This window comes from Cyprinodon tularosa, unplaced genomic scaffold (assembly GCF_016077235.1).
Source record: "Cyprinodon tularosa strain WSP-4 unplaced genomic scaffold, ASM1607723v1 ctg952, whole genome shotgun sequence".
NCBI classification, from domain to species: Eukaryota; Metazoa; Chordata; class Actinopteri; order Cyprinodontiformes; family Cyprinodontidae; genus Cyprinodon; species Cyprinodon tularosa.
The window spans coordinates 253223-276868 of NW_024039732.1; the positions used below are offsets into that span (position 1 = coordinate 253223).

Below are 23646 nucleotides of genomic sequence, written 5' to 3' on the forward strand. Positions count from 1 at the left end.
AGGACACGAAAGGATGAGAGGCAAAGACAACTTGAACTGATCGCAGCAATTCATCAGATTGATAGACAGCACTCCATCTCAGCCAATGCTACTCTCCAGATGGAGAGACTGAAATTACAAACTGAATTTGACCTTATTTCCACAAACAAAGCAGAGTTTCTTTTAAGGCGTACAAAGGGCACTTATTATGAATATGGAGACAAGGCTGGTCGGTTACTAGCAAGGCAATTAAAACATCAGTCCTCTTCCCAATTCATTACTCAAATTCGTAAGAACCCCCAAACTTTAATTACAGACCCAACTGAGATAAACAATACTTTTGCTTCATATTACTTTGATTTATACAAATCAGAAGCCTCATCAGACAATACTCCTATGAACCAATTCCTAGATAATTTAATTTTCCCCTCTGTGGACACTTATTCCAAAAACATTCTAGATGCCCCTCTCAATCTGGAAGAGGTGAAAGCCAGCCTTAAATTAATGCAGAGTAACAAGGCACCAGGCCCGGATGGCTTTCCCTCTGACTTTTACAATAAATTTTCTGACCAGCTTGCTCCTTTATTATTGGACATGTTTAATGACTCCCTTAAACGTGGCACCCTTCCGTTGACTTTAACTCAAGCATCAATATCACTCATCCCAAAGAAAAATAAAGACCTTGAGAACTGCGGCAGCTGGCGACCTATCAGTTTGCTCAATAGTGATGTTAAGATACTGGCTAAAACCCTCGCCGGCCGCCTCGACCCCTGCCTACCAAAAATAATCTCAAAGGACCAGACTTGGTTTATAAAAGGCAGACAACTATCCTCAAATGTACGCCGTCTGCTCAACATAATACTGTCCAAGCCTGAATCACAAAATCCTGAGATGGTAGTCTCTATGGATGCTGAAAAAGCTTTTGATAGAGTGGAATGGAATTATTTGTTCTCAGTCTTAAATAGGTTTGGCTTTGGCCAAAGCTTTGTTTCGTGGATTAAATTATTATACAGCGCCCCAGTTGCCAGTGTAAAAACAAACTTGACACAATCCAGCTTCTTTCCTTTAACACGCGGCTGCCGCCAAGGATGCCCACTATCACCATTGCTGTTCGCTATTGCAATAGAACCGCTTTCCATTGCCCTTAAGAGCTCACCGCTTTTTAACGGTGTACATAGGAACGGGAATGAGCACAGAGTATCACTTTATGCTGATGACCTTTTACTCTATGTCTCAAATCCCACCGTTTGCATGGACAAAATTCTGGACATTTTACACACTTTTGGTTCCTTTTCTGGCTATAAATTGAACATTAAAAAAAGCGAATGCTTTCCTCTTAATGATGCAGCAAAACAGATCCCGGCTCAATCACTACCGTTCTGCTTAGCCTCCTCTAGGTTTCAATATTTAGGAATTAATATTTTGAATAGTCTCCCTTTATTGCATAAACATAACACTGTGGAGCTGGTCAGAAAGGTGAAGTCAGACCTATTACGCTGGAATAATCTCCCACTGTAACTTCTAGGTAGGATAAACTCTATTAAAATGAATGTTCTACCAAAATTTTTATTTCTTTTTCAGTGTTTAACTATATACCTGCCCAAAAGGTTTTTTTATGAATTGGATAAGATGATTTCACATTTCATTTGGGCAGGAAAGACTCCAAGGGCAAAATACTCAATATTGCAAAGACCCAAGGACAAGGGAGGCCTTGCATTGCCGGATTTTAGAGCATATTATTGGGCAGCCAATATTCAAAAGGTCTATACCTGGTACAACTCTCCCAACACAGACTGGTGTCGGATGGAGGCCTACTCATGTACCCCTGCCTCGTTGTCAGTTTTGATATGTTCCCCTCTAAATGCTCATCCCACTAAAGTCACCTCCAACCCAATTGTATTATCCACTATTAATATTCTCAGACAATTTAAACGGCACTTTAAAATCACCTGTCTCTCCCCACTGATGCCCCTTTGTGAAAATTACTTATTCCCACCTGCTTCACTTGATCCGACTTTTTCTCTGTGGAAAGAGAAGGGGCTGGTAAACTTTGATCAATTCTATGACAAGAACATTTTAACTTCCTTTGATAACCTCAAAACTAAGTTCGCCCTCCCACAATCCCATTTATTTAGATATTTTCAGGCCAGAGATTTTGTTCGTTGTAACTTTCCCAATTTTCCCCATAAACCTCCTCGTACTCTTATTGATGTCATTCTATCTCTCCCGGCTGCTCCTGGATTCATTTCAGTCGTGACAAAATTAATCTTGTCATCAATACCATCCTCGCTGGTGACTAGAAATTCATGGGAAAAGGAGCTGGGTTGCACCGTGTCGGATGAGGGGTGGAAGAGGGCCCTTGACAGGGTCAACTCCACCTCATCTTGTGCCAGTCTGACTCTAATTCAGTTTAAGGTCCTACACAGGATACATTACTCCAAAGCTAAACTTAAAAAATTATTTAATACAAGTGATACATGTGACAGATGCTCTCTGTCACCAGCCAGTCATACACACATGTTCTTTTCCTGTCCCAGATTAAGCTCATTCTGGTCCTCTTTCTACAATATTTTTACAAAAGCTCTAAACAAGCCAGTGCCTCAGAGTCCTCTGACCTCTATCTTTGGTGTGCTTGAGGATCTCACACACTTCACGAACAGGGAAAGTAACGCTATTGCTTTCGCATCTCTGGTAGCCCGGAGATGCATATTACTTCAATGGAAGGATAAGAATCCTCCCTCCCCTGACTCTTGGCTCAAGGATCTAATGTCACTCCTACACTTAGAAAAAATCAAGTACAGCATCAGGGGATGCGTCGACAAATTTTATAAAACTTGGAATCCCATTCTTTCCTTAGTTGATTCAACTCCCTCCTAAGATGATTAAAAAGTATGGCTTTAATTAAGACACACTGACATAACCCCTCTCTAATTGAATCTCTACAAATTTTCCTGTGGTTTGATCTGTTGGAACACCAGCCAGGATTTTAAGAGAGGCCAGTGGTTGGGTTAGGGATTTGGTGGTCGAACCTTAAGCACAACATTTAACTGTCATAGTTATATTTTTGATTTTGTTTTCTAAGCATTTCTGATCCCTCCTCTTTTTTTTTTTTTTTTTTTTTTTCTTTTCTTTTTCTTTCTTTTTTTTTTTTTTTTTTTTTTTTTTGTAATTTGCTTGTTGGTTCTGTAAATGTTCTCCCCTCCTGTTTGCTCGTTACGAGGGAGAGAATCATGTTGGCTTATTGTTAATATTTTTCATTGTTTTCCTGGGAATGTAGGGAGATGGAGGATAAGTGAAATGTATTCCCATGTAAATTAAAGTTTTGTACCCATCTAACCCAATAAAAAAAAATATATGGAAAAAAAAATGTTCCATTTAGGAGAAAAGAAAAGTTTGTGTTTCAATATGTTTCATCCAGAACAGTTTTAGTTTCACCTTATTTAATAAAAAGTCTTCTATATGGAACATTTGGCGATCCGATTATAATCGAAAAAAACAATCAACAGATTAATCGATTTGCAAAATAATCATTTGCTGCAGCCCTAAACTGAATACTTTATTATGTTAGAGCAGAGTATTTGTAAAATGTAAAGTTTTTTTTTACTATAATAGTTTAAATCTTTGTTTTTATAATCAGATATTTCTGTCATTAAACAATAAATACTTCAATATCAAGGCTCAAATGATATCAATTTTTTTCTCCCATACTGTTTACATTTGATCACTGCTGCACTTGATGGAATAGAAATGTCATCAAAGTTGTACAAATTGAATTTTTTTTTTCATATACACACTGTGTATATGAAATGAGAATAGAAGCTGAACAAGTCTAATTAATGACCATATTCTAATCCTATAGGGGAGACCCGGTGAAAAAGGAGAGCCAGGACTTACGGTTAGTTCCTGACTGCTATCAGATGCATTATGACGAAGTTCTAGGTCTCTTACTTTGTTCTGTTTCTCATACAGAGAGACGAGGTCGTCCAGATCATAAAGGAAATACTGGGTAAGGTCCTTCAGAGCAGAGCAGCCAGGAATATTTCATGTGGTTCACACCTTGGTCTCGATGGCAGTCACAGACCCCCCCTACAGGCGGGAAGCATGGTACTGTAGGCAGGTCCAAACTGGTTCAAAGTTTTCTATCTAAGGAAACCAGCTGATTGCATCGACTCATTGACTCTTCAGCAATCCCTCACACTAAGCATGCTTGTAGTGACAGTGGAGAGGAAAAACTCCCTCTGAACAGGAAGAAACCTCCAGCAGAACCAGGCTCAGTGTGAGCGGCCATCTGCTGAGGCCCACTGGGGTTCAAGGAGACAGAAGCAGACATAGAAAAAGAAGCATAGATACAAAAGGCAACTGTCAACCAGCTCCACAGGCGGCCCCGTCCAGGAAACACACAGCCAGGCAGACGAGCTCCGAGCCAGCTCCCATGTCAGAGGATGAAGAGAGCACATCCAGTTAGTCACAGTCAGAGAAACAGGACTACACTGGAAAACAGACCAAGCTCCAACATCTAGAAACAAAGGTGTTGATGGCAGCAGCACAGCTGATATTTCTCTCCAGGATGGAGTCACAGCCAAACAGGAACAGACCAGATGAAGCTACTATGAGAAAAAGCAGAGAGAGCAGAACGTTAGAGATTGAACTAACAGATTCTGCAGAGTGGGAGAATAGAGATAGAATGAAGCAGAGTGATGAAAAAGGGGTCCCTATGTCCTCAAGCAGTCTAAGCCTGTAGCAGCATAACCATAGAGATAGCTCAGGATAACCTGAGCCACCCTAACTATAAGCTTTATCAAAAAGGAAAGTTTTAAGCCTAGCCTTAAAAGTAGACAGGGTGTCTGCTGAGGCCGACTGGGATTCAAGGAGACGGAAGCGGACATAGAAAGAATCAAACATATTTTTTCACAGGTATAAATGAACAAAATGCGGGTATCATAGAATTACAGCATGAATTAATCTTATTTATATTTTCTTATTTATTAACTTTAAATATAAATTGATTCAAAAATATCCAAATAACAGTAATTTCTCAAACAATGAGGAAAACCTTCTTAGTTCGGTCAGTTTGCAGTTGTCAGTGTTTGAGCGCAGCGCATACTGGATATGTGAGGCAGTGTTATTTTCTGCCTCTGTTATGATAAATGGCCGTGTGTGCACTTTAATGATCAGAGGTCGGGTCGCAGTTTATTATGGGTCTGTTCGGTCCCAGCCGGGTTTTAAATGGGTATAATTGCAGGTAACGGGTCAGGACTTAGTACCGAACTCCACAGGCACAGCAGATACAGTTTTGAAAAATGAGACCCATGCAGGATTGTGATATACGACCGTACACATTGCTAGCTGAAAGCCTGCCTCAGAGGTACAACTTTAATTAGTGGTTGATAAGATAGCAGAGAATATTTTTATACATAAATTTGGTCTTCATAATAAACACTATAGAGAAGGTAGAATCACATTTTCAGATGGTTTGATGTGAAATAGTTTTCATAAATCAGGATATAGTGGTACAATCTGCAAATATCTGATATTCTCTGCCTTTTTACACCTTTTTTTATGTCCTAGGATGTGGAGTCATGTGCAGAGGGAGTCCACTAGAACTTGTATTTGTCATTGAAAGCTCGGAGAGTGTTGGACCAGAACATTTTGAACTGGTGAAGGACTTTGTGATTGCCATTATTGACCAGCTACCAGTCAGCCAGGGAGCCAGCCGTGTTGGGGTCGTGCTCTACAGCCATTTGAACAAAGTGGTTGTAAGTCTGCAGCAGCAGCCCAGCAAAGATGAGATTAAGGAAGCTGTCAGAACCATGCCCTACCTGGGTGAGGGCACCTTCACCGGTAGCGCTGTCCATCGAGCCAAGCAGCTGTTGCAAGCCTCTCGGCCTCATGTGGGGAAGGTGGCCGTGGTTTTAATGGCCGCTCAGGCAGATCGCCGGGATTTCATGGAGTTTAAAAAAGCCGTCTCTGATTCCCATGAAGAAGGCATTGAGCTGTTTGTTATAGCTGTGGGAAACAAGACTGATCTTTATGGAGAATTCCTGACTCAGATAAGAACGTTTGCCTCAGACCCTGATGAAGACCATGTCTACCTCCTGGATGACTTTCAGATGTTATCTGGTAAGAATATACACTTATGTTTCTTTCTTAAAACTCACCATCCCAGTGTCACACACTGTAACCTGCCGTCATTTAGAAGATTTTGTGTATAGTGAATGAACCATGGAGATGGTACTTATACATGCAGTAATTCCCCTTTAGTTCATTCCTTATGTATCAGGTATCTTGTTCATGTTTGTGTTCTCTGTATATTCAGACAATCACTATTAAGCTTCTGTCCTCGTCAGCATCAGAAATGGTTTTCACGTCTGCTACTTTACAGGTTTTACCATCTATAGGGCCAGCCAGGTCTGCATACAAAAGCTCTCGAATGCACTTTGCCTTGCTTCTCTATTTCTGCTCTGAGCAAATTTGCCTTTGATGCACACTTCACATGTCACATTGGAGTTCGCACTTTTTGTTTTAATTTTCATCCCTTCTGTTACATTTTCCAACTTTTCCATCCATCCATCCATCCATCCATCTTCCTCCGCTTATCCGGGGTCGGGTCGCGGGGGCAGCAGCTTAAGAAGGGAGGCCCAGACTTCCCTCTCCCCAGCCACTTCTTCTAGCCCCTCAGGAAGAACCCCAAGGCGTTCCCAGGCCAGCCGAGAAACATAGTCTCTCCAGCGTGTCCTGGGTCTTCCCCGGGGCCTCCCCCCGGTGGGACGTACCCGGAACACCTCACCAAGGAGGCGTCCAGGAGGCATCCTAACCAGATGCCCGAGCCACCTCAACTGGCTCCTCTCGACGTGGAGGAGCAGCGGCTCTACTCCGAGTCCCTCCCGGATGGCCGAGCTCCTCACCCTATCTCTAAGGGAGAGCCCAGCCACCCTATGGAGGAAACCCATTTCGGCCGCTTGTATCCGCGATCTCGTTCTTTCGGTGATGACCCAGAGTTCATGACCATAGATGAGGGTAGGAACGTAGATCGACCGGTAAATCGAGAGCTTCACTTTTTGACTCAGCTCCCTCTTCACCACGACGGACCGGTACAGCGCCCGCTTCACGGCAGACGCTGCGCCAATCCGTCTGTCGATCTCCCGCTCCCTTCTTCCCTCATTCAACTTTTACATGTAATCATAATTACAGTGTCGCAAAATGTCATGCCATGTCTGGATACCATAACACACATTGCATTTGATCAGCTTCATCAGCAGTACTGAGATAGGTCATGAGTATGAAAATCAAAATTCGTTCTGTTCATATGGATGAGACGATTCTGTCCCGCTTTAAAGATGGCAGTCTCTCCCTGCATTTTAGCCGCTTTAACTGAAAAGATGTCCTGGGAGAGTGATGGCACATAGAGCGCCTCCATCAGCGATACATCATCAATGTGACCTTTACTGTCTGTTAGATGTACTTTGGCTTTGCCTTTCCTTTGCGCAACACCAGTGGTTTTTCTCCATCAGCCAACTCCAATCTGTGGCTCTGAGGCTTGAAAGTTGGATCAAACTGTTCAAACCTGTTGATGTCAGTGATTCAGACTCTTCAATTCAGACCAGGACATCCTCCAGCTGGAGCTTGGAAGTGAACGTGTGGTCCTCCTCATCCACCGCTTGCTTCACTTTGTCCCGCTTTCTGTGCCGATAGTGTGCGTCCTTGTGCGTGGCGCTCTTACATATGTTGCACCATTGCCTGGACTCTGCACTTGACAGTAGCTGACGAATAGTCCACAGCTCTGGCGCTTCTGACCACAAGCGAAACAGGGATTGGTAGCCTAGTGGTTAGGGTAGAGAGTGAATTTCCTTGCGCTGAACTTGTAACAGTGTAATGAAAATAAAACGCTGGGAAAAAACCAAACAAATGGTTCCCCCTTCCCTGCGTAATGGTCACAGAGGATCTGCAGCGTTTCATGACAAGAGGCAAACTTTTGTCATTCAGCACTTGAACTAGAACTGCATACAATTCTACTCTTCATTCTTACTGGTGTCTTCCTTGGCACCTTCATGAGGGACCTCACTTAGGATAGAGCTTTTGAGGTCAAGCAAGTGCGCCAAAAACTTGGTTTCCTACATAATTTATTTTCACCTCCGTCAAAACATAAGCGATTCTATCAGCTCCCAAACTCTTTACTAGGACCATGGCCTGTTGACGCAGCCATCGCCTCTACAGCGGACAGAGGCAAGATAAGACAAAAAGACATGGATTTCCATTTGGCCTGCATGCTATCATTTTTGTGACTGGGCTGCCGCCATTTATTGATGATTACCCACCAGTATGTAGCCATGCCAACATCCAAAAGTGGATACCAGGGTCAATTAGGGACACAGATGTCAACAGAACTTATCCATCTTTTAGCGCCTTGGCCCATGCCTCCCATGTCGAGCTTTTAGCCGATCATTACAACATTCTTGATTTGTTTCACAACTAGCAAAGTTGACTAATAAATCAAACTCTTACCAAATCCAGTCAGGAGGAACACACATACATCTTTCCGATCCTTAAAGACAGAAATCGTGTTATTTTGCTTGTTTTTCAATAATAAACAGTAGTCCAGCTAAAACCTGTAGTTTATGCTTTAACGTCATACATGTCACTGCATTTCATTGGTCCGAAACAATACTGTTTTGAGGCTAATGCATCGTTTTGCTTCCAGCTAGATATATTTTTGGGAGTTCGTGCACAAATCTTGTGACAATTCATCTGGCTTGCAAGGTAACCTCTGCCCTCGACCTTCCTGCTTTGATGTGTTGTTTTTTTTTCTCAACCAAATAAGAAGATAGTGCTGCTCCACTTCGACTTGTTTGTCTCTAGAAATCAAGTGAACTTCAGAGACTGAATTGTAGTCAGTCACCAGGTCCTGATGGTGTCAGACCTCCTGAAACGTTGAACACCTGAGACAGCATCATCCAAAGACCCTCTGCTACCTCACCATATACCTTTTCTTTACTCAACAACATTCAAACCTGCTTCTTTCTAGTGTACAGGTGCTGGTCATAAAATTAGAATATCATGAAAAAGTAGATTGATTTCAGTAATTCCATTTAAAAAGTGAAACTTGTATATTATATTCATACATTACATACAAACTCATATATTTCAGATGTTTATTTTGTTTAATTTTGATGATTACAAATGACAACAAATGAAAATCTCAAATTCATCATATCAGAAAATTAGAATATTGTGAAAAGGTTCAAAATTGATGGCCCCTGGTGCCACACTCTAATCAGCTAATTAACTCAAACCACCTGCAAAAGCCTTTAAATGGTCTTTCAGTCTAGTTCTATAGGCTACACAATCATGGGGAAGACTGCTGACTTGACAGTTGTCCAAAAGACGACCATCGACACCTTGCACAAGGAGGGCAAGACACAAAAGGTCATCGCTAAAGAGGCTGGCTGTTCACAGAGCTCAGTGTCCAAGCACATTAATAGAGAGGCGAAGGGAAGGAAAAGATGTGGTCGAAAAAAGTGTACAAGCAAGAGAGATAACCGCACCCTGGAGAGGATTGTGAAACAAAACCCATTCAAAAATGTGGGGGAGATTCACAAAGAGTGGACTGCAGCTGGAGTGAGTGCTTCAAGAACCACCACACACAGACGTATGAAAGACATGGGTTTCTGCTGTCGCATTCCTTGTGTCAAGCCACTCTTGAACCACAGACAGCGTCAGAAGCGTCTTGCCTGGGCTAAAGAGAAACAGGACTGGACTGCTGGTGAGTGGTCCAAAGTCATGTTCTCTGATGAAAGTAAATTTTGCATTTCCTTTGGAAATCAAGGTCCCAGAGTCTGGAGGAAAAGAAGAGAGGCACTTCATCCACGTTGCTTGAAGTCCAGTGTAAAGTTTCCACAGTCAGTGATGGTTTGGGGTGCCATGTCATCTGCTGGTGTTGGTCCATTGTGTTTTCTGAGGTCCAGGGTCAACGCAGCCACATACCAGGAAGTTTTAGAGCACTTCATGCTTCCTGCAGCTGACCAACTTTTTGGAGATGCAGATTTCATTTTCCAACAGGACTTGGCACCTGCACACAGTGCCAAAGCTACCAGTACCTGGTTGAAGGACCATGGTATCCCTGTTCTTAATTGGCCAGCAAACTCTCCTGACCTTAACCCCATAGAAAATCTATGGGGTATTGTGAAGAAGAAGATGCAATACACCAGACCCAACAATTCAGAAGAGCTAAAAGCCACTATTAGAGCAACCTGGGCTATCATAACACCTGAGCAGTGCCACAGACTGATCGACTCCATGCCACGCCGCATTGCTGCAGTAATACAGGCCAAAGGAGGCCCAACTAAATACTGAGTGCTGTACATGCTGATACTTTTCATGTTCATACTTTTCAGTTGGCCATCATTTCTATAAATCCTTTGTTTTTATTGGTCTTCAGTAATATTCTAATTTTCTGATATGATGAATTTGAGATTTTCATTTGTTGTCATTTGTAATCATCAAAATTAAACCAAATAAACATCTGAAATATATGAGTTTGTATGTAATGTATGAATATAATATACAAGTTTCACTTTTTAAATGGAATTACTGAAATCAATCTACTTTTTCATGATATTCTAATTTTATGACCAGCACCTGTATATAACAGTAACAGGCTTTGACCATGTATTTGCCTGATATAACTGTCCGGAATGTCCTAGTGCAGTGGTTTTCAAAGTATGAAAGCGTGAGCCCCCCTCCAGGGAGCACTATGCCTGCTGCGCCCCCCCCCCAAAAATAATCAACCCACACACAAAAAAATGCCACTGCAAAACACCTTGTAATTGCTTTTATTTTAGAACCATCTCATCTTTTAAAATGACACTATCTGAATGAAATTTAACACATGAACATTTTAAAACATTTCCTCCCATTTTAATCCTTTGTATGGCAAAATACGCCCTTTTTTCATTTTTCTAACGATAAGAACAACCCAAACTCACTTTTCAACTGTTTTCTCAAACAAACGTTACATCTGAGATTCTGAGTTTAATGTTTGAGATACCAACAGTGTTTTCACATTTTAACAACAACATTTTGATCAGATCTTCATTTAGAGCTGTGGAAATTCAGTCCCTACTGACAGCCAAAAGTGCGCAAGTGACACATCACTCATCCTCTGTTTCAAGTCCTTGTCACAGCTCAGCTCAGCCAGAGCCTCTTCCTCTCCTGCTGAAAGTCCATCTTTGAGTGTCACGGGGAAGGAAAATGGGTTTCTCACCCACTGGTTTGCCATTGTCTCCTCTCCAAAATACTCGCGCATCCCCTCCAAATGCGCGCAGACAGCCAGCTGTAAAAACTCCACCTTCAGCCCCGCTCTGGCCAAAACATCCTCTAAGGTGGGAAACATTTCCACTGATCCCCGCTCCACACGCACACCCAGCAGTTCCAACTTGGTCCTAAATGCATATTTATTTTTTCCCTCTCACCGCGCCTCCCCTAAGGTGCTCTGGTGCCCCCCAGGGGAGGCGCGCCTCACACTTTGAAAACCGCCGTTCTAGTGCTTTATAACACATAATTCACTTAGCAGATTAACTTCAATTGAAGAAACTAATGACAAGAGCTGCTCTGCCTAGTGAAGTTTTACATTGGACAACAATTTTCTAAGTCACATCAATCGATCGGTAAATCCAGAGCTTTGCCCCCCCCCCCGACTCAGCTCCCTCTTCACCATGACAGCCCTATACAGCGACCGCATCACTGCTGACGCCGCGCCAATCAATCTATTGATTTCACGCTCCATCCATCCCTCACTAATAAACAACACCCCGAGATATTTGAACTCCTCCACATGATACAAGGACTCTCCTTCTTTAATATTTAATATCCTTCTTTAATATTAACTAATGTCAGAACCACAAAATGTTTTAAATTAACAAGATTTTTTTTCATTTCTAATGTAGGTCTGGAGAATAATCTACTGAAGCAGATTTGTGATCAAGATGCATCAACAGCGTTTCTACCAAAATGGTTTTTCTCCTCTGTGGAAACTCATCTGGATTATCCGGAAGACAGGGACTCGACATTCATCCCAAAAGATGAAAACATAAAGGTAATGTCTTTGTAATATTAGCACTTTTGTGGTAAACATTATTTATGCTCATTGTTTATTTTATTCATGCCTTGTGGGACTGGTTGAAGTCATTGCCATCTAGTTTATTTGCTTTCCGAGGACAGTGAACTTAAACTTCTTGTTGTTGATAACGAGTCGAAATATGGCTGGGTCCTAGGAAGGTCTCTTAGGGGGTTTTAAAATTGTAGAGAAACGGCTGTTCCAACCATTGCATTGGTGAATTCTCCCGAATTGTGCCCAACAACGAGTGAATAAAGTAAATGTAATTGATTGATTATCAAGGTGGGCAGGATTGTTGTGGTGGAAGGTTCGCTAGCAAGTTTGATTGTGGCCGGTTTGTTAAAAGAATCCTGTTAACCAGTTAGCAACTTAGTGCTAGCAGGTTCCCAATGGGAAATTCCATTGGGACCAAGTAGCACTAAATTGGTGACTTAGAAACGACGCTGTCAAGGAACGCTATGGACTTCGGAAACATGCAAGAGGAGGAGAGTTTAGTGTCGGAGGTCATGGATGAGTCTCCTCCGTCATCCATTTTTTATTTAGAGGAGGAAAGCGGGGACGAAGATGTTGTGGAAGAGGACGCCAGGGCGGCAGAAGCTTGGTTTGGTGTAGAAGGCTTCCAGCCGTACATGTTTGAGCCCTTGCCTCGCAACGCTGCCAGTTCTGTTAGCTCTACGCCTGCCGAAGACACAGACGTCCATCCCTGTGAACACTGGGACGCAACTCAATGGGAAAGGAAAGGATTCTGATTTCAACCGTTGCGTATATTAGCTGCGACACATGAATCAAGATGCTATGACCGAAAACATTTGATTGACAGATGACCGTGTCCGAATTTAGGTGTTCAGGCTGACGTAGAACTAACTGGCCTGCAGAAGATAACAAAAACCCCCACAGATTTTAGGACAGGATTTTTTTTTATAGAAATATTCTGAAATTTGGGTCAATATTGTCTGATAAAGATTACATTTATATACATGTTTAAGCCAGAATGATTTGACATTTAATTATCCCTTCCCTATGACTTTAATGTTGAGAAAAAGAAGGACCGAGCAAGGACCTGAGCCAGCATTACCCCTCCTGGATGCGCATAAAAAGGGTAGTGGAAGCTGAAGGTAAAGCATGCATTGCTGTTGTCAGCAAAAGAAAGAAAGATCATGTTTCAAAGAAAGAGTTCCGAATACGACCACTTGACAAATTCAAGACAAGACACAAAATGAGTCCTGGCAAAATAAATCTCACAGTTGAAGAACTCAAGGTTGAGCTTGAAATTATCAAGCACTACCAGAGAAGAACATTTGGTAAAGAAATCAGTTCTTTAAAAGATGGTAAGGCTTCCAGCCGCATATACAAACTCCACCCGGTCCTTCAAGATGGCATTCTTTTGGTTTGGGGCAGGGTAAGCAGAACAGCCATGCAGGAGGAGGTAAAACACCATGCCATTGTGGACAAAGACCCTGCTGGTGTCAGAGCTAATTCTTTATGCCATTCATGAAGAAGTTGGTCATGGTGGGTGCAACCATATTCTGTCAAAACTGCCCCAGAAATACTGGAGCCAGTAAAGGCGCTGTGTGAAGACGGCTCCATGATCTTACAGGACAACAAAAGAGGGCAGACCTGCTGAAGAGCAGAGTTATACCTGATCAACCACCCTTCACCAGAACTGGGGTCCAATTTTTTGCTCCTTTTTATGTCTAAAGTCAAAAGCAGCATTATCTTTGGACAAAGACTCTTTCATTAATGCTCTGTATGCATAGTAACAGGTGCAATATATATATATATACCTCTTCTGGAAGCTCTGGATCAGGGAGTGTTTGACTGATCTTCATCAATGTCTGCACCTTCAACTACACCTTTGTTTCTAGATGTTGGAGCTTGGCCTGTTTTCCAGTGTAGTCCTGTTTCTCTGACTGTGACTAACTGGATGTGCTCTCTTCATCCTCTGACATGGGAGCTGGCTCGGAGCTCGTCTGCCTGGCTGTGTGTTTCCTGGACGGGGCCGCCTGTTGAGCTGGTTGACAGTTGCCTTTTGTATCTATGCTTCTTTTTCTATGTTTGCTTCGGCCTGGTTCTGCTGGTTCTTTCTTCCTGTTCAAAGCATGTTCTATGTCTAATAAAGTCCAAGAGATGCATTATTTTTGGATTATCAATGAATAAAACTTTTTGCTTGTTGCAATTTTTAGGGGGAAAATACTGTCTACTAAAGGTCATACAAAATTTGAAATGAGGATCTCCTGCACAGCCTTTTATTTCCGTGATTATAAAAAAAATAAAAAATCCCTAGGGCCTCATGCACACAGATTTGCATGAATTAACTTCCTAAACAAACAGCTATCTGAGGACAATGCAAATGAGTAAACGGATCTAGAGGTAGGAAGCTGTGAATATGCCTTTATCCAAGATCATTTCTGTTATACACACCAACCAAAATGAAATTAATACGCAAAAAGTATACCAGACCTTTGACTTGACAGATGGATATAGATGGACAGGATGTGCAGGATGTTTATCCCTGCCTGTTAAAACAGGCACCTCTGCCAAGCAACACATTTTGCCCAATATTGTGACTTCTACCTATAGCTAAAACTCTCACATGATCTGGATCACTACTGAATCTTCTATGGATCGTTCCTTGGCATTAAATGCACCTCTGGTAAAAATGCCATTAAAATCCATCCATACCTTTCCAAGTTATCCTGTAAACAGACAACCTTGGCAGAGGCATCAATGTTCAGGTGTAACAGTTGGAAATGCTCCTAGACCAGGAGGGTGGAAACATAGACTTAACTCAGATAGAATTAGATTTTATGTGAAGCAACATCTGAGTCCTATTTTCATGAACTGCTATTGATTCAAACCAGCGGCGTAGGAAGCGGGGGGGACGGGGGGGACATGTCCCCCCCCAATATAAAAGCCAGGTGGATATGTCCCCCCCAAAAATTGTACCGCAAAATATTAGATTTTGACAATTTTTTAGCTATCGTGCTTTTATTTTGAAGGCGCAGCATAGCGTTACGTCACTGTACTCCCCCTCCCCTCTGTGAACTGCTGAGTGTTTGAGCACTCAGAGGGAAACAGCGATACAGAAAGTTAGAAACTTGTTAATGAGGTAAAATGGTCTGTCGGGAATGCTGCTATGAATATTGCTTATTTATAACGTCTTGTTGTCAGTTCACTTTCATATATAGAAACTGAATCTTTTTGGTTTAGGCATCTTAGTCTTGTAGGAAGAGGATTAGAGCCACTGAAAAAAGTTAACTGATTTTTAATTTTTTGTTTAGTTTAACATGGGGGGAAAAGTCAGAAAAGTCAGAATTCTGACTTTTCTCAGAATTCTGACTTTTTTCTTCTGACTTTTTTCTCAGATTTCTGACTTTAATCTCAGAATTCTGACTTTTTTCTCAGAAATCTGACAGATGATTAATATTTCTAATCAGTTTACAGTTTTTTTTGGTGGGGGGAGGGGGGACTATACAGATATATAAAAACAAGAAGGTCTACCTAAAAAATAACCAGAATATATGTTTAGAGTAAAGATTGACTACTTGTGTTTACACAAGCACACAATTTCAAATCTGCTGAGCTTGCTGTGCAAGAAAATGTAAAATATACGTATAAAGAAATATAACAGGAAGTACTGCTAAAACATAAACTAAATGTTAAATAATGTAGATATTGGTTTAAAAAATTCTTCAGATTTGGAAATTTGGAAGGAATACATAATTTTGAAATTAATCCACAAATCTGGTAAAAAAAAATAAAATAAATAAATAAATAAAAAAGTTGCACCTTTTTACTTGAGGAATTTGTTGAATAACTTCATAATTATGAGTTTAACTAGTTGGAGGTAATGCTACACTTCTCTGCTTCCTGTCCTGCTCATAAAAGGTAAACATTATAAACCCACCATTCATTTTCTACACTATTTGGAAAACACAACACAAATGTAATATAACAAAAGTATGTTTAACAACAAACATGTTAGCATCAAGCCATAGGCATGTCTATTTTAGAGACTAGCTCTCTTGTTTTAATGACCCTCTGCTCCTCCATTAATGAGGGGACCCCTCGGGCACGTAAAAAGTTGCCTAATTCTGTCATTTTCCACCAATGTGTCACTGGCCACCTCAAACAACTCACATCTTTGTCAGTGAAGCTGAGTGCTCCACATCTCTGCCTTCATGGTGCCCATCTACATTAAGATCCAAAATTCTGAGAAAAAAAGTCAGAATTCTGAGATTAAAGTCAGAATTCTGAGGAAAAAAAAGTCTTAATTCTGAAAATAAAAGTCAGAATTCTGAGATTAAAGTCAGAATTCTGAGGAAAAAAAAGTCTTAATTCTGAAAATAAAAGTCAGAATTCTGACTTTTTTCCCATATTAAACTGAAATAAAATGTAAAAATCACTTAATTTTTTTTTCTCCAGTGGCCCTAATCCTCTTCCGTAGTCTTGGGCTGATCACTCATCCGATATTTAACTGCTAACTTTCTCTAGACGTTTGCCACGCTAGCCAAAATGTTTTTTTTATATATATTTTTTTATATCTCATTTCAGTACAATGCCACCACCAACTAAAAGGCTGAAACAGCAGTAGGACTTACTCAGATTTTTTTTTAAAGAGAAACGTCAGTGTGAGTAACAGTCACCTAACACAACTTGTGTTGAAATTAGCCCGGTCTGGGCGTGCATTTTACGAGGATTTTTTATTTTTTGCATGGTTTTGATTCCCCCGAAATGGACAGATGTTATACCTGCCGCGCTCCTGATCGTTAGTTAACCACAGGGAGAATTAATTCTAATTCTTAGCAGCGGCGGCCGCATTGGTTGTGCAACCACTAATTAACCAACTAATTAACTTCTGCACCTTTATTTCCTCAAACTGCTGGCTCCTCTTTTTAGACTATAAACAGATTAACACAACATTGACAACTCTGTAGTTTTCTCTGTTCTGTACTGCAAATTGGAATTAAAGACGCCATTTCTACCAAAGGTCTGGACAGACTGGCCACCTGTCTAGAGTGTACCCCGCACCAGCACCTCCCGACCCCACTAAGGGACAGGGTGTACAGAAAATGGAAGGATAGATGGATTTCTACCAAAGGTTCAGAATGCGTTTTTGAACCAGATGCTTCAAAGCGCCCTGTCCATAATTCTTCACCACACTGTCAGCTCCCTCTGTCAGTCAACCTATATAAATTCATTTTTGACCATTATTGCAAGTTTGACAAAATAAAACACATCAAACTTTGCACTTGTGTGGCCTACTGAATTGTTTTGATTTTCTAGTGCATATGCGGACACTAAATATGCCAAGGGCTGAAGCCCTTGAAAGACATCTCCCTTTGCTTAATAAAAGACTCCAGTCATTTTGTTTGGTGATATGCTCACATCTTATGAACAAATGCATTATGTACATTTTAAATGCATTATTTTTGCAAACACATTTATAAAGGAATAAAGTAAAAGATTAAATAGCCTTTTTTTTAAGTAGCGTACTTAAGATATGTTTCTGTTGAATATTTACGAATCTCAGCTTTCCGACATGTGTCCCCCCCAATTGTAAACATATTCCTACGCCCTTGATTCAAACATACTATTATTGTTAAATGAATGGAGAAGTACGCTGAAGAAAAGCTGGAGTGAGACGTTTAAAGTTCTTTGGGGGGGGGGGGGGGTATTGGGGGAATATTCAGACACTAGAGCAGTTGTCGAGACACTCCCATCACTTTTCTACTTTGTGAATTTTCAGTTTTTCCCTCTGCCTGGATCCAGTGTTGTTCATTTACACTTTGTTTGAATAAGTTTGAATAAGTGTTAAACTGGGGATATGATGGACAGTCAATCTGTAGTAGAATGGGAGGCAGATCTTTTAGTTATCAGGCTCCTCTCCTGTGGAACCAACTACCAGTTTTAGTCGGTGAGGCAGACACCCTGTCTACTTTTAAGGCTAGGCTTAAAACTTTCCTTTTTGATAAAGCTTCTAGTTAGAGTGGCTCAGGTTATCCTGAGCTATCTCTATAGTTCTGCTGCTATAGGCTTAGACTGCTTGAGGACATAGGGACCCCTTTTTCATCATTCTGCTTCATTCTATCTCTATTCTCCCACTCTGCAGAATCTGTTAGTTCAATCTCTAACGTTCTGCTCTCTCTGCTTTTCCTCATAGTAGCTTCATCTGGTCTGTTCCTGTTTAGCTGTGACTCCATCCTGGAGAGAAATATCAGCTGTGCTGCTGCCATCAACACCTTTGTTTCTAGATGTTGGAGCTTGGCCTGTTTTCCAGTGTAGTCCTGTTTCTCTGACTGTGACTAACTGGATGTGCTCTCTTCATCCTCTGACATGGGAGCTGGCTCGGAGCTCGTCTGCCTGGCTGTGTGTTTCCTGGACGGGGCCGCCTGTGGAGCTGGTTGACAGTTGCCTTTTGCATCTATGCTTCTTTTTCTATGTCTGCTTCTGTCTCCTTGAACCCCAGTGGGCCTCAGCAGATGGCCGCTCACACTGAGCCTGGTTCTGCTGGAGGTTTCTTCCTGTTAAAAGCATGCTTAGTGTGACGGATTTCTTAAGAGTCACTGAATCAATGCAATCAACAGATTTTCTTTTGATATAAAACCAGCTGAACCAATCAGAACCAGTCTGACCGGATGATCTTGTTGAACTGTCTTTGTAAAGTACCTTTAGATGACATGATGTGAATTTGCGTTATAGAAATAATCTGAACAGAGTTTTCTTGCTGTTTTCTTTACCTCCCACTCCCAGCCAGATAACTGCCTGCCTTTTATGTGTTAGTTATGTGATTAGTCGTGTCAGTCTGCAGGCTGAGCCGGTCCAAAAGGTGTGTCACTATGAGAGGCGGTTAAAACTGCAAGCGTTCATGTCTTGAGCTGAATCGAAACGCAGCCTGGTCAAACTGATGAAAAAAACAAGGGTAGAAACCCTATTTTTTAGAGGATTGTTTCTGTCTGTTACCCTCAGAACAGGCTGACATTGAAGCCGACTCTTAGTTTATTACAAAATGTTTTGACACCTTTCCGTGTGTCGGCGGGCTAAATGCTGGAGCAGTTGTGAATCTGACCCTGAATGTTTTCTTTGTTCTTTGTTTCACTGTAGCTTTGGCTTCCAGATGGAACAGAATCCCCACAAGTTCCACAGCCAACTGAGTTACAGAGGCCTCTGGAGAAGAAGATCGATTCTGAGCTGATGCTGGAGCCCTCAATCAGGCAGACAGGCGAACAGGGGAAGCAAACACCTTTCAGTTCTCCTCCGCCTACACTGACACCTGTATCAGGTAAATGGCTTCATAATCAATGGGATCATAACCAGTTACATGCTGCCAGAGGTTAATGAAGATTAACAGAAGTGTATTGCATCATAGGAAGTGCACCCATGACACTTCCATGGCAGGATAAACCTGACAGGTAATGGTAGGTGGTAATGCACAAGCCCATTTCTCCTCGTGCACACTGTGTTTAAAAGTTGCTGCTTGCATCGCTCATACAAGCTTACTTTCTAAAAGAAGATTCTAAATTTTTCCACTATGTCAGACTGAAAATGCAAGCATGTAGGACAGCCTTACATAAACATATCACCAGAATGCTCTGATCTTTATGTTGGAGAAACTAGTCAACCTCTCCACAGACGCATTGCCCAACACAGAAGAACGACCTCCTCTGGACAAGACTCTGCACTACATCTTCACTAGGTATTCCCATAGTCGGTCCTCGAGGTCCACTGTCTTGCAGGTTTTAAAGGTTTCCCTGCTTCTGTACAGCTGATTTTCTTTAATTGCTGATTAACAGGCTTTTGCTGAACTGCAATCCTCAGAATCAGCTGTGCTAAAGCAGGGAAACCTCTAAAACCTGCAGGACAGCCGCCCTCAAGGACCGACTTTGGAGATGCCTGATCTACACCTTATGGACAATCGACATTCTTTTAAGGAGCAGGATGTTCACATTTTGGACAAAGAAGACAGGTGGTTTGAGAGGGGCGTGAAGGAAGCCATCTATGTTAAAGGGGAACGCTGTTTTTCTTTTTACATTGGGTCCTTGATTTTACATTATTCCATCATGTTCTACTCACCCAAATGAGTTTAGTGTCATTTGGAGCCGTTCTGAAGATATTCCGTTAGGTTATATCCAAGTAACGTCTTCCTATGGGCAACGACTTGAAGGCACAAACTAAATTTATTCTTTATGACAGATATACAACTATTCATACAAATTTAGATAGGATGATTAAAAGGTGAAGCCACTCAGAGGTTAAGATTGTTCATGATTGTTGCTGCATTGAAATGAACACTTCATGAAGGTCTTGAAGTAAAACATGTTCAGTTTGGATATAATTTGGTGAGTCAACCATTGGCCACGCCACACTCGCTGAACCATTGTTGTTGGAAGTAGTGATGGGTTGATGAGGCGTCATGAAACGTTTCGACACATTACCAAACTGTATTGATACTGTGTCGATACTGTGTCACTGAATACTGACACCTGCTGGACATAAAAAATCCCTACAGGCAACCTAGCTGACAGAGTTAACTGACACTGATTTGATGACCTATTATATACACTAACATGATGCAATTCATTGTATGATGCATTGTATTATTATTAAAACATATTTGATATTTTAGACACAGTCAATGAATAATGAGAACCTGCATCATAATGTAATAATCTCTAAGTAAACATGTAAATGAAGATGCTTGTTCACTGGTATTTTTTTTTACAAATTTTTATAAAAAAAAATAAGTTGTTGCAACGTTTTGAAATTCAGTCTGTTGCGCTTTTTTTATATTAGTTCTCCAGCTGTGGAAAACACCCGCTCACATGGCACAGATAAAGCTGGAGAGCACAAAAATTTTAAGGCCAGGCGGAAGAGGTTTGGATAAACCGTCCTTTGGTTTTTCCAATATACAAGAGGATCCTGGGACCTCGCAATATTGCCCTCTGCCATGTATCTCTGCACCTCAAGGATGGCATCAGCTGTGGCACTTTTGGTCTGCCTCCCCACTTCGAGATCAAAATGTTCCCAAAGGTCATCTTAAAAAAAAAATAGTATTTTAGTACATGAATCAAGTGGAAACTCTGAGAGGAACAGGATGAAACAAGGAAATTAAAACAAATACCTTATTTTCCGAAATGACATCAAAGTGGTCCCACACGGCAGAAATCTCTCTTTTTGCTTGAGGAAGCTCCATAATTTTTGATGAATTTTATATTCGCAGAAAAAAAGCAAGATTGTTTTGGCAGATGCGCTTCCTTATAAATTCCTTGTCAATCAGTTCGAAACATCGGTCACGTGACCGATACAGGAACTGTTTCGGTCACGTGACTTTTCCGTAGCGATAAACACGTCGACACAGGTTTCGCTCTATGAGACCGACACATGCGCCGACGCATCGGTTTTGCCCGACCCATCACTAGTTGGAAGCGTGTCTGTGACAAAGTCACACCTTTACAAACCTGATATCCAGCTCTACATCTGCAAACTGAAGAGCTGGAAAGTTAATCACCTGTAGAAAAAATAAGCTCCCTTTTCAAAATGACAGACCGCTAAACGGAACGGTTGTCAACAACGGTTCCGGGTTTCATGAAAAAGACCAAGAATCGACAAAGGCCATTTATCAATACGTGTACCTGTGCGTTCTCGTGTATTCATGAAACGCCATGAGCCTCAGCCCTAGTACTGTTCCAATTCAGAAGAACAAGAAGACCGAGAACGGACAAAGTCCCCGGATGTTGTTCTGGGTCCTCCCTCTTTACCCAGCATGCATCAGAGCAGACTTCAGCAGCTTCCAGGTTAGCGCTCACAGAGCTCAGAGGATTAAGTTAAAGATTCTCTTTTCTGTTGCTGCTTTTGTTCAATAAATGTCACAAGCTCAGAACATGGAACCCAGAATCCAGGTGAAACAGAACAGCAGGAGCAGGCTGTGGATCCGCGGCTACAGTGGCTAGGGCGTCTTTGACTAAGCTCTGTAGGACAGAGACATAGATTAGTGACTGCGATAATCAGACGGAGGATGATTATGTACGGGCAAGTCAGTCACCTGGTTTAGCATTTCGGTCCATTGTCTAAAGAACGGGGATGGTTCCAGCCGGTCGACTGCAGGAGACTCGAGACAGACAGCCAAACCTAAAAAGACTGGGGGTAGGCAGGCTCACAGCTCCAAAGGCAAAAATCAGGTCAGGATGTCCAGATTTGGTTTTAAGGTTTTTGTTTGGACCCAAAAGCAGAAGCTGAGAGGCAGGGGTGAGATCTTGGCAGGTTTAATGAAAAATCAGGCAGCAAAAACAAGAATCCAAAAATCCAACTTAAAAATGTAAAACAAAACAGAAATCCAGAAAACCAACATAAGAATTGAACACCAACCAGGACCAAGGAAACATCAGGGGAAAAAGTCATGAGGAGCCAGGGTAGGATGAAATAAGGCGAGGAACCAGCAAAGAGGGACTGCAGAGGGAGTGTATTTATGGCTGACTGAACAAAGGTAGGACTAATGAGCTGATAGGGAGCAGGTGTGACTAGAGCTGATGAGGAAGCCAAGGGAAAAGAACACAAGGGGGCAACAGAGGACAGACAGAAAAACCTAAGCAACTTAAATGAATCCAGACACCAATAAAGCTAGAAAACAAGGAAAGACCTGGATGAACTTTAAACTGAAAACTTAAAGAAAAACAACAGAACCAAGATCGTTACACAGGATCAGATAATCAGAACACTATGTACGCAAGACAACTTTACCAAAGGCTCACGATTAATCTGGTGCCATTGGCTGGGAAACAGGGAGCTTAAGTGGTAACCGGAACAGGTGGATCTGATGAGGAAGAGGGCAGAGCTAGACAGGTGAAGGAAAAGAGCAATCAAGCCAGTGATCAGAGCCAAAATCATGACAATAAAAGTATGTTTTCAGATCAATTAGGCGAGAGCATTATACTTTAAGCTTCACCATGTGGACCATTTACTGATTTAAGGCGTAATTTAAAATAAGAGCTCCAGTGTTGGAGGAGGCAACCAGCAGAGCTCCGAGGCTAACCACAGCCAGGGCTAACGTTAGCCCGTCTGCAACGGCCAGGGCTAACGTTAGCCCATCGTGTGTGAAGTACTGCTGGCTGTCATGGAGGTTTGATTGTTTTCATCCATCCATCCATTCTCTGACACGATTATCCCAAGTGGGGTCGCGAGGGGTGCTGGTGCCTATCTCCAGCAGTCAATGGGTGAGAGGCGGGATCCACCCTGGACAGGTCGCCAGTCCATCGCAGGGCACCACAGAGACAAACAGGACAAACAACCATTCACACTCACACCTTAGGTGTATTTAGAGAAGCCAGTTAGCCTAACCGTCATTTTTTTGGACTGTGGGAGGAAGCCTGGAGAGAACCCACACATGCTCAGGGAGAACATGCAAACTCCATGCAGAACGACTCCGGGCCGGGAATCGAACCCAGAACCTTCTTGCTGCAAGGCAGCAGTGCTACCCACTGCCCGGTTGATTGTTTTATTTGGCAAAATGTTAATTTGATTTGTTTTTATCTGACTGTTAATCATTATTTTCATCATTC

General features: G+C 41.8%; 1 protein-coding gene and 1 long non-coding RNA gene across 3 annotated transcripts in view; one reads left to right on the forward strand and one right to left on the reverse strand.

Moving 5' to 3' along the window:
• col28a1a (collagen, type XXVIII, alpha 1a) overlaps window positions 1-23646 on the forward strand; it is an 89333-nt gene that overhangs the window by 64261 nt on the left and 1426 nt on the right. For both annotated transcript variants that reach the window (XM_038275320.1, XM_038275319.1), the window contains 5 exons: window positions 3839-3874; window positions 3949-3985; window positions 5548-6099; window positions 11922-12070; window positions 19196-19373. In XM_038275320.1, coding sequence (XP_038131248.1) covers window positions 3839-3874; window positions 3949-3985; window positions 5548-6099; window positions 11922-12070; window positions 19196-19373 — 952 coding nt within the window. The remainder of the gene's footprint in view (window positions 1-3838; window positions 3875-3948; window positions 3986-5547; window positions 6100-11921; window positions 12071-19195; window positions 19374-23646) is intronic.
• Window positions 20999-21312, reverse strand: LOC119776733. The gene is made up of 2 exons (XR_005279812.1): window positions 21213-21312; window positions 20999-21126 (listed from the first exon to the last, which is right to left on the reverse strand). It is a non-coding gene; the product is annotated as an uncharacterized LOC119776733 (long non-coding RNA).